General features: G+C 36.9%; 1 protein-coding gene across 1 annotated transcript; it reads left to right on the forward strand.

Moving 5' to 3' along the window:
- Positions 1 to 800: 800 nt before the first annotated feature.
- Positions 801 to 5,171, forward strand: LOC122978787 (GTPase IMAP family member 4-like). The gene is made up of 2 exons (XM_044345782.1): positions 801 to 882; positions 2,480 to 5,171. Exons 1-2 carry the CDS (start codon positions 858 to 860, stop codon positions 3,475 to 3,477), a joined length of 1,023 nt encoding a protein of 340 aa, XP_044201717.1. The 5' UTR covers positions 801 to 857; the 3' UTR covers positions 3,478 to 5,171.
- Positions 5,172 to 10,896: the final 5,725 nt, after the last annotated feature.

A 10,896-nucleotide genomic window follows, 5' to 3' on the forward strand; every position in this document is an offset into this window, starting at 1 on the left:
ACAGGGTCCTCTAAAATGAACTCTTTTGCAGGAGTATGGACAAACCTGACTTAATTATATATAGATAATTGAATCAATGAATAAATGAATTGAATTATTAAAATATAGTATTAAAATTTATTAAAAATTCTGGCACGTGATTAATTTTATCTTTAGGGTCATCTCAAAATTTTGTTTTCCCCAGTGATTATTTATTCATGGTGTCTTGCTTACAATATAGAGATTACGTTGGGATTAATTAATGAAAATCAACATCTTAGTACAGCGCCGGTGCAATCTTTTTGTCTTTAGTTGCATGGTTGCATTACTTACTAATGAGTGAGATTTGGTCCTCTGTACAGTGAAAGCACACTGAAGCAGAAAACCACCCAGCACATTGTACGAAGTACTTGATAAACAGCCTAAACAGGAGATTCTCACTGTGTAGTGCTATATTAATCTACACTGCAGTTATGACACAGCACAACAGAGAACAAGCACTCGTTGAAGTTCAATTGTCATTGAAAGTAACAATGAAAGTTGCAACGGTTGGCATGAAAACATCTGTGTGTTTGCATGTAAATACACCTTTATCCCTTCTCAGTTTTGCTCATTGTATGTATAACTGATAACAGCAATGTATTTATATAATTCAAAATTCTGTCTTTGACAACACAATATAGAAAGAGAAGTGTAAATATGATGTCTGTAAAAATCCCTGCTTTAACTGAACCGGTCATGACTCAGTTTCAGTTTCATTGTGAAACCAACACTGAAATAATTGTGGGTGTGGTTTACTGCTTGGAGACATAAGGAGAAGCAATTGAGAGACTTTTTGAGAATTTTGTTCATCACTACTTGCACCTGCACTCTATAACATGGACAGCCAATACTACTCCTATGGTAAGTCACTTTGATACTACTGTACTGTTGTTAAAGATTCCTTCCAAGATTGATAGTACCAAGCGGTGCCCTCAAATCCTAAAATCTCCTCTCAGCTCATTGGTAATATGATAGAAATCTCATTATGAGAACATCACTATTCATCTACAGGTAGGTATTGAAACGGGAAGCGGACATTAGTTTCGAGGTGGTCTCGAACCGTACTCTCTGCTGATTTCCAACGTGCAGCCAAAAAACTTATTAACCATCCTCCTCTTCCTAAAGTCCTAAACGCACTAGAGGCGTCATAACGCGCATGAAACTGCCTTGACGCGCCTACTCCGACCTTGTTTCGATTTTTGGAGCGTCAAATGCGGACCCAGCGACCAGCGGCTGTTTTCTCTGCAGCCGAAAAATAGAGAGATAGCGCAAGCCAGCTGAGCGCGAGCGAGCGAGCGTGAGAGAGAGAGAGCACAGCGGTGGTCGAGCAAGGAGAGCGAGCGGTAGTGAGAACAAAACCTCTGAATGAGAGAAATACAACGTTATATTCTGATTATTTCACGGCAGTCACGTTTTAACGCACAAAGAAATAACCATCAAACAGTCAACAACTGATTTACTGTGGACACAGACGCTCTTAGTTTCAGTTTCATTTTCCTCCTCTGCATTTCTCTTTTTCATTCATTCATTACATCCAACTAGCGGTTAAAACAAGGACAAAATGACAAATTTGTGTTGGTTCTGTGGTGTTGGAATTTCAAACCTGACGCTTGCAGTGCGCCATAGGAGCATCAATTGACACATGCATGTAGTCCTGTCAATGGTTTCACACCATTCTACTGATCTACAGGTGTCTGTAAAGCACCAACAAGGAAGAAGCAGCTAGTAAACATGAATGTAAACAGTGCAGGGAAAAAAAATAAATCAGATTTTCACTTGTTTTATGACGTTAGGCCTCAAGGACGCACACAATGCATATTAATGAGTGACATTGAATGTAAACATAACTTTTGTTTACAAGAAAAATCCACAGTAAAGCAGAGCACAAGATGGTGAATACCTTTTTTTTTTACACTATCATGTAGGGTCAATGAAAGAACAAAGGGAGGAAGTCAGCATATATTGTTGTTAAAGTGAAGTGATGACATCTGGGCAGGCAGGGTGCCTCAGGTGTGATCAGGTGACTTCTTGATGGACGCTTTTGACAGTATTTGTAACTAAGCTTTATGTTTTACACAAGCAAACGTGATAAATATGTGTTGTGGTGTGTTAACTGTTACTAGAGGACCACAATGGAAATTAGCCCTCAGACTTTATTGTGTTTTCATCCTCAGTGATTTCTACTGTATGTAATGAGTGCAGTGTTATATGTGTTTTTTAAATCATCAAATAAGTTAATTAATTCATTACTGCATACTGCTCTTTGGAAAACTGCTTGTTATTTTTGCAATTAGAAACAGGTATAGAGAGATGAAGGAATATTTTGCCATCAATGTTTGAAATAACTTTCTTATTCACAGACTTAAAACTGTAAATACTTGATGTTGATGCAGTTTGTGAAAGCTTTTGAATACCTAGAATACCATTTACATCTAATGTTATTTATTCTTCCATACAGAACAAAATCATGATGAGCTGAGGATAGTGATGTTGGGGAAGACTGGGAATGGGAAGAGCGCCACTGGAAACACCATTCTGGGACGATGGTGCTTTGAATCAAAGTTCAGTGCTAAGTCTATGACAGTAGATTGCTCTATGGGAAAAGCTGTGGTGCATGGACAACAGGTTGCTGTTGTCGACACCCCAGGCCTGTTTGACACCAGGTTTGGCATGGATAAAACAAGTAAAGATATCTCCCAGTGCATCTATTATGCTGTTCCTGGACCCCATGTCTTCCTGGTGGTCATCAGGCTGGGAAGATATACAGATGAGGAAAAGCAGACAGTGCAGAAGATTCAAGAAATCTTTGGTCATGCTGCAGACAGATACAGCATGGTGCTCTTTACTGGTGGTGATCTTCTTGAAGATACCACTATTGAGGAGTTCTTGGATGGAAGTTCAGACCTGCAGGAACTCGTGGTCAGATGTAACAACCAGTACCATGTCTTCAATAATAAACTGAAGGATGGTGCTCAGGTCATCGAACTGCTCCAGAAGATCAGAAATATAGTCCAGAAGAACGGAGGAAGCCACTACACCAATGGGATGTTCCAAGAGGCCGAGAGAGCAATCGAGGAGGAGAAACAACGCATCCTCAAAGAGAAAGAAGAAAAACTACGCAGAGAGCAAGAAGAAGTGGAGAGGAAACTACAGGAAAAATATGAAAAAGAGATGAAGAAAATTCGTGCCCAACGTCAGGCTGAGATAGAGAGGGAGAGGAGAAAGAGAGAGGAGGAGAGGAGGAGGGAAAGGGAGAGGAGGGAGTGGGAGAGAGAGCGAGAGAGGGAGGAAAGAGAAGCAGAAAGGAGGAGAGAGCGAGAGAAAAGAGAGAGAGAAATTGCAAGTATGCAAAGACGTTTAGAAGAACAACGTGAAAGAGAACTGGAAGAGGAAAGAGAAAGGCTGAGAAGGCAAACAGTACATCAGCAACCTGATGATGATTGTACAATTCTCTGATTTGTTTTTTCTGTTTGTCTTTTTATTTATGTGCTGCTGTGCTGGTGTGAAGTAAACAATCTTTAAATTCAATCCCTTCCTCTCACTATGACGCTGGATGGTAATAACATTGTAACCTCAATTTAACATACAGATTTAATTTAAATTAACATACAGATTTAATTTTAGAACTACATTTACAATTTAAATTCAGCAACTGTCAATAATACATCTATTTGCTACCATTGATAAACTGACAAATACAAAGAGTTCATTATTTTCTGTAGTGATAAAATTTAAGCTATTAGATTAGTTTTTAAAAGTTTAAAATCACCACAATAATAATAGAAATTGGAGCATCTTCCACTGTAATGTAAACTGTCTTGATGCTCCTCCAACAAGCTTCTTTGGGAGGGGTGACAGATTTGCTGGTAATAATCAATAGTATTAACATTATTAATCTAACATCAGGTATTTTTCTAATGCCTGGAAAACTGCAGTCATTAAGCCTCCTCTAAAAATAGAACAGCCTGGATACATCTGTGATTACCAACTACAGAACCATATCAACTTATCAAATCATGGTGAAATATTGTACTACTAGTGACTAAATGACTTTAATCTTGTATTGTTACTTTGACAACATTCAATCTGAAAAAATTATTTAGAAACTGATTCAGGAAATGATTCAGTCCTAGTCCTACTGACTGCCTTTGACATAGTTGACCATATAATATGATTACACGGACTGGAGAAACTGGGTGGGATCTTAGAAACAGTCCTGAATTATTCAAGTCTTATATCTGTGTTACTTGACAACTACACATCTGAGCAAACAAACATGATGTGGAATTCCCCAAGGCTCAATATCTTGGCCTTTTTAATTTAACTTTGACATGCTTTCAATGAGAGTTGTAGTAATTCCAACTACAAAACAGCTGAAATATTTTTTTTTCTCTCAAAACCATGTTATATAATCCAAAAACAAAAAAAGAAAAGAAAAAAAGAAACATCTAGACAAAAGATGGAAACATTTTAGGTGTATGGGTGCATCAAAAAAATTAAGCATAATGAAAGATCTGAGTCCAGTCCAATCTGTAGTCCAGGTATGTAACTCTAGATTATACAGAATGCTGCTAAAGTCCTAACAAAGACCAAGAAAACTGAACACATCACACCAGTGCTCAGGACTCTTCCCTGGCTTCCAGTGTGTCAGAGAACATAGTTAAAATTACAGTCTGTCTGTACTGTCTCAGTGGTTCAGCACCACCATGCATCTCTGACTGTCTTTTACCATATGAACATTCTTGGCCTCTCAGGTCATCAGAGGTCTGCTAATAGTTCCCGAAGTTCAAACTAAACCTTCAAGCTGCTTTTAGTTAATATCCACCACTGAGCTGGAACAAACCTCTGGAATATATACTTGACAAAACATTGACTACCTTTAAATCCTGGTTTTCTCTTTCATCTCCACTGCTTCATATTTACCTTGTATCTTGTATTTGTTGTCTATTTTTCTGCTTTTAATTTCTAAGAATGGCTACTATCCATTTATTCTTTATGCTTTACTTTCAGTTTAATGTTTTAAAGAATCTTATAAAGCTCTTTGAATTGTCTTTGTGTATATGTGCTATTGAGATAAACTTCTTGATAACATAATGTCAATATGAGAATTAATGAAAATAAATGATATTTAAGAAATCCAAATTGAATGAAATACTCCTGTGAATAAAAAGAGTAGAATAAAATGGACCAATAAATTAAAGACATCATCATCATCATCAAAAGTTCTATGTTCTCTATATATAGTATCATTTTTTATTTCAAAATCACTTTTTATATTATCTTTTTATTTCTTAATGGCATTTTCCCCAGTGACTGTTGATAAATGTAATTTTACATTACCTTGGTTTTATCATCAACCTGCACCTGATGATCAAAACTGAACCTACACCAGCTTTTATGTCCGTCATATCATCAGATAATAAACAGTACAATCCCATCAGGACAATGCAATAAAAATGTGGGCTGAGCTCCCTTATTATAATGCAAGTTTATTGCAAAATTCAATTACAAAGTAATGTAATACGTAGTGGCTGTGGCTCAGGAGGTAGAGTGAGTCGTCCACTAATCGAGAGATCAGTGGTTAGATTCCCGGCTCTTCCAGTCCACATGCCGATGTGTCCTTGGGCAAGATACTTAACCCCAAATTGCTCCTGATGGCTGTGCCATCAGTGTATGAATGTGTGTGAATGGTTAGTTTCCTCTGATGGGCAGGTTGGGACCTTGCATGGTAGCCCCTGTACCCATTCAGTGTGTGAATGGGTGTATGTGATTTGTAGTGTTTAAAAATGCTTTGAGTGGTCGGAAGACTAGAAAGGCGCTATACTAGTACAGTCCATTTACCATACTCTTATATATATTGTCGAGTTATTTGAACTTTTCTGCCTCATGTCTGCCTAAACTTGGAAATGGCTCAGAGGGCAACAAAGGACACACTGGACAGCTCAACTCCTTTTTGACAAATCTTCTTTCTTTGTATTTATTAAAGTTTTTCACAGTCCACAGCAGTTGGTTTTCCATACAAAGATATTTCATTTAGCTGGAGTTTTAAGGAGTTTGTCAGGTTGATAACCTTTAAATAAAAACCATAAAGAGAAAATTGACATACAGAATCAGGCTGCTGCCTTAATTACCAACAACTGCATGCTGGATTACTTCTTTTTCTTTAAGTCTGCATCACATCTCAACTGCATTTGTTACTTTTTTCTCCCCAACAAATCAAAATAAGTCGTCAGTGATTCACTAATAGTTATTTATCACATCCAAATATATCAGATAAATCATCAATACATCTAGGAAATAATTCTTTAATGCATACCTCTAAATTATAGTGATCATAGGTCTATATAAACATCATGAAACATAATATATTTAACCAATTACTTAAATCGATTACCATATGATGCAAATATTGTCCATTAAACACCATAATAATTCAAATGACAAACAGTATCAACCACCATATTGATGTCCCTGACAGGCAAACGTAACCACGTCAAACGCTGAATAAACATTCATAGACTATACAATAAGCAATGAACAGCATCATCAAACATCAAAGGGCACGAATGAACCATCGATAAACTGCACACCGATGTTGAATTTATTATTATTTTTTTACCTCTGTGGCAAGCATATTTGTTTTGCAATTGCCAAATAAGACCGGGATGTATGGGGTAAATTTAGTTTTTAAATTATTATTGAGATCTAGGTGTAAAGAGTGGTTCTTTTTCATTTTGCAAAGTGTCTGCTGAAAAAGTGGCTAAGATGCTGAGGGAGCTAACTGGGCTGGATGGTATTAAGTGCTAGATTTTTAAGGGATGCATCTGAAGTAATATCCCCATATGTAACCAATATATTTAATCTTTCTCGAGAGCAGAGTAAATTACTCCAGTTTACAAAAAAGGGAGCAAATTGGACCCCAGAAAGTATAGGCCAGTGTCAATCTTGAGTGTTATCTCAAGGTGTTTGAAAAAGCTGTCTATGGACAACTTTATGTGTACATATGCAAACACAATATTGTTTTCTGTTTTACAATCAGGTTTTATATCCTATAAACCTGTGTTTTATATCTTACTGATCTAATAAGAAGAGAAATTGACTAATAATGGGAATATATGTGGTCTGGTCTTACTTGATCTGCAAAAGGCTTTCAACACAGTCGACCATGGAATTCTTCGTTCTAAGTTAAATGCACTTGGCATGAATGATACAGCTCTTGGCTGGGTAGCATATCTGTCAGGGAGGTACCACCAGGTTGAGGTTGGTGGATACCTCTCTGAAGAATTACCCATCACCTGTGGCGTGCCACAAGGCAGTGTCTTGGGCACCCTTCCTCTTTTTCTTTTATATTAATGACATGAAAGCTGACTCTGCAAGTCCTTTGTTATTATACGCAGATGACTCAGCTCTCTTGGTGTCCCAGATAAAATGAAGTTACAGCAGGTATTATTTGACGAGTTAAATAGTATAAGGACCTGGTTGACAGATAGCAGGCTTCTTTAACAGTTCGGTACAAATCTTGTCGAAGTCTAAGCTAAGTAAAGACTCTGGGTTGGCTATTAAGACTGGGGGAGAATCAGTAGTCCAGAAATGCTCTGTTAATTACTTGGGATGTATCCTTGATAACAACCTAGGTGGCGCCACAATGGCTTTAAAAGTACCGGGCAAAGTAAATGTCAAAATTAAATATCAAGTCAGGAAGGCAAACTTGTTGGACAGAAACAGTCTGAAGGTAGTGGCCTCCTGCCTAGTCCAGTGTTATTTTGACTATGCTGTTAGTTCTTGATATTGGGCTCTTACCAAAAAGTTGAAACAGAAACTTCATGAAGCACAAAACAAACTGGTGAAAGTCATCCTAAGGCTTGAGCCAAGGAGTTATGCTGGCAGGTGTCAGTTATTAAAACTTCATTGGCTTGTTGAGGACAGAGTTTGTCATATTCAATCAAACAGATTTTTTGGGATATTACACAGAAGATCTCCCAGCTACTTTTATAAATAATTTTATGAAGGTGGGTGAAACTCATATTCATAAAAGACCTCTTTCACAATATGGCGACAGAAACAGGAAATAGGGAAACTGTAAAACCACTCTGGATGCTGAACAGTGTGTTTTTTCTCAGTCACTATTTTATCTGCCAAAAGGCACAATTCCTGATGTTATCTGTCTTTTAAACAAATTCAAAGAGATGTAAAAAGCTCAAAACTCAAATTCTTTTTTGAGCAATTCATTTTTGTATATCAACGTATATACTGTGCTAGCTAAGATGTGAACTAACTTTTAGATCTTCAAACATGCTTTAATAAAAATATTTCTTGTCAACCATGTGTTTGTGTGTGTTTGTACACTTATCTAGTCTCAAACATTGCATGGAACATGACAAGTAGGGCCGGATGCTATAGATTGTAAGGAGCCACATCAAAAGGAGGTAAATACATGTGCATAAAACACTAAGGTTAAATGGTACAATGCTCCTCTTATATAGTGACAGCATCTATACAGCAAAATAACAACCAGTGAAAATGTCTAAATTATTCATGTATAATAAAGGAATGACTAACATTCAGACACTCAAGGTGTCAAAGTAATGCCACCAAGTGGTTGCATCACTTTGACAGACAGACAGTTTTTTGTTTTTTTTTAGAACACTGGAAACCAAAAAGGTTCCAGCTGCTCTTGCTTGTAGGCCTGGTTCAAGCCCCGCACCCAGGTAAAAGAAAAAAAAAATACAGTTTTAGTTTAATAAGTGTTGCCAAAGAAATTCATTGAAAAGTGCATGGCAGTTGGAAAACAGATTACATTCTAGTGGAAGATGTTTAACATATCTATGGTAAAGTTGTATGATGAAATCATTAAATACAGTTTTGCCAGCAAAATGAAACATTTTCAGAAATAATATCAGCCCAACAAGATGTGACAGAAACATAGATAAGTGAGAGGGTACACAAAACATTTATTAATAGCTTGGCTGAGAAAGTGTAATAGATACTTTAACTTACTGGAAGATAGACCAGAGTGACTGGAAGAAGACTATTCAGGGCAGATCTTATTGTTGATGTTAAAGAAAATGAATGATGATGTGTGTGAGAGTCACATCTTCAAGTTGTAGGTACCAACTATTGTATATTAAATATTATTAATGCACAAAATAAAAGAGTCATTATTTACCTAGCCAGGGAGGAGAATGATCTGAGGTGTAACATCATGGAGAGAAGCTGAGAGAGCTGAAAGAGAGGAATCTGATGTTACTGACTGGAAAGCCGTCTGGTCTTACTGACTGTTACTGGAGAGGCAGCAAACTCAAATAGTAGCAGCAGCATGAAGTTGTGGCACTTCTGATGGAACCTACAGCTGCTACTGCTGCTACTTCTAGCTGCCGTTGTTTGCGGGAAGTGGTGGTGAATGCAAAGTTTTTCTTAAAAACAACTTTATTTAGAAACTATAATATGGGAATAAACATACACAATTTTAAGACTTAAGGATGCCTTTAAGTTTTCTACATCAATTGAAAAAAGTAATTTGAATTGAATTGTCACAGTGGTAGTTGTTTGTGATTAATGCATTTGATGTTTTCCTTGCAAACAAAGCAGTTTTGTACAGTCATCAGTCATACAGTTGTTGGAATTACCAAAAAAACAAAAACAAAAACATGGAGTCTATGACACTCAAGTTAGCTGCTGATTGGGAGCTTCTGATTTGGGGGTTACGGGGAAAGTTGAGGGAAACATAAATAATGATATTTAGCGGCTGATTCTCAGTTTCCGCTACACTTACTCCTGTTAAAAACTGTTAGACATCGTAACAAATGCATTAATGCTGTTTAAACCCACTTTCAGATTTGTTAAACTTTTTTTTTGCTTATGGAAATTTCTTAATCCAGACTGCATCAGACCAGGTCCACATCAAAAAACCACTATACGTGGACTTGTCAAATCTGGACTAGATTAACAAGGAGACTCTAAAGTCATTAAAACACATTTTCAGATTTGTAAAACCTTTATTCTATTTGTGAAAACTAGTCCTGAGGATCTGGTCCAATGTGGTCTCAGTCCTGCCACTCTGAGGCTTGTAGTGCAAAATGTGTTGGTCTGAGCTCTGAGTTACATTGTGTGAAAAAGGTAAAAAATTATGCATGAAGAGTGAAAATTGAGCACAAGTACAGACAAGAATAAAAGAATGATTTGGTTACTCTGCCAACATCTTGCTGGCTGGCAGTTGGGGAGACCGCTGAAAGGAAGGCAACACTGTGATGAGCAAAAACATTAAAAGTAACATAATGAAATAAAAAGTCATAAATGATAAGCAATAATTGATTTAAAACAAAATCTGGTTTAAAAAATGAATTAACATTTCACAACAAGTTGCGTTTTAGCAACTAAATGAATTGTTTCCAATTTCTGGTGCATTTATATATTTTATTCTGTTTATCCATTTATTCAAATAGGCATTATCTGCAGTTTTGAAAAAGTGCTGCCATTACCTGTGGGTGGACAGGGAAGGGAGAGCAAGGTTTGAGGTTTACAGTTAACACAGGGATTTCCTGGAAATGAAGAGGAGTGGTTACAGAAGACTGCTGTCATGGAAACACAGGACAAACTGTGATGCTTAATAAGCTCTACACAAATAGATGTAAACTGACAATCTATTCAAACAGAAAATAAAAGTAAAACAGCAGTGGGTACTTTCAGAAGATATAAATCAACCCAAAGAAATAGGAAACACAGACATGGTCATTGGGAAACTGCAATATTTAACTGATTGTTTCATATATATAATGAAGGCAATACTGTATGCAGAGTTAATCATTGGCTTGATTTAGTTTCACTCTCACTATGTGAACAGTGCAGCTTGTGGGAGTGGTTTGGTGCATAGGAACG

The sequence above is a fragment of the Thunnus albacares genome, chromosome 3, assembly GCF_914725855.1.
Source record: "Thunnus albacares chromosome 3, fThuAlb1.1, whole genome shotgun sequence".
Lineage (NCBI taxonomy): Eukaryota > Metazoa > Chordata > Actinopteri > Scombriformes > Scombridae > Thunnus > Thunnus albacares.

Excerpts from the sequence above, each read along its gene's own strand:
- LOC122978787 (XM_044345782.1), top strand. The coding sequence starts at position 858 with ATGGACAGCCAATACTACTCCTATG. Across the intron at positions 883-2,479 it reads CAGCCAATACTACTCCTATG|AACAAAATCATGATGAGCTG; the intron begins GTAAGTCACTTT and ends TCTTCCATACAG.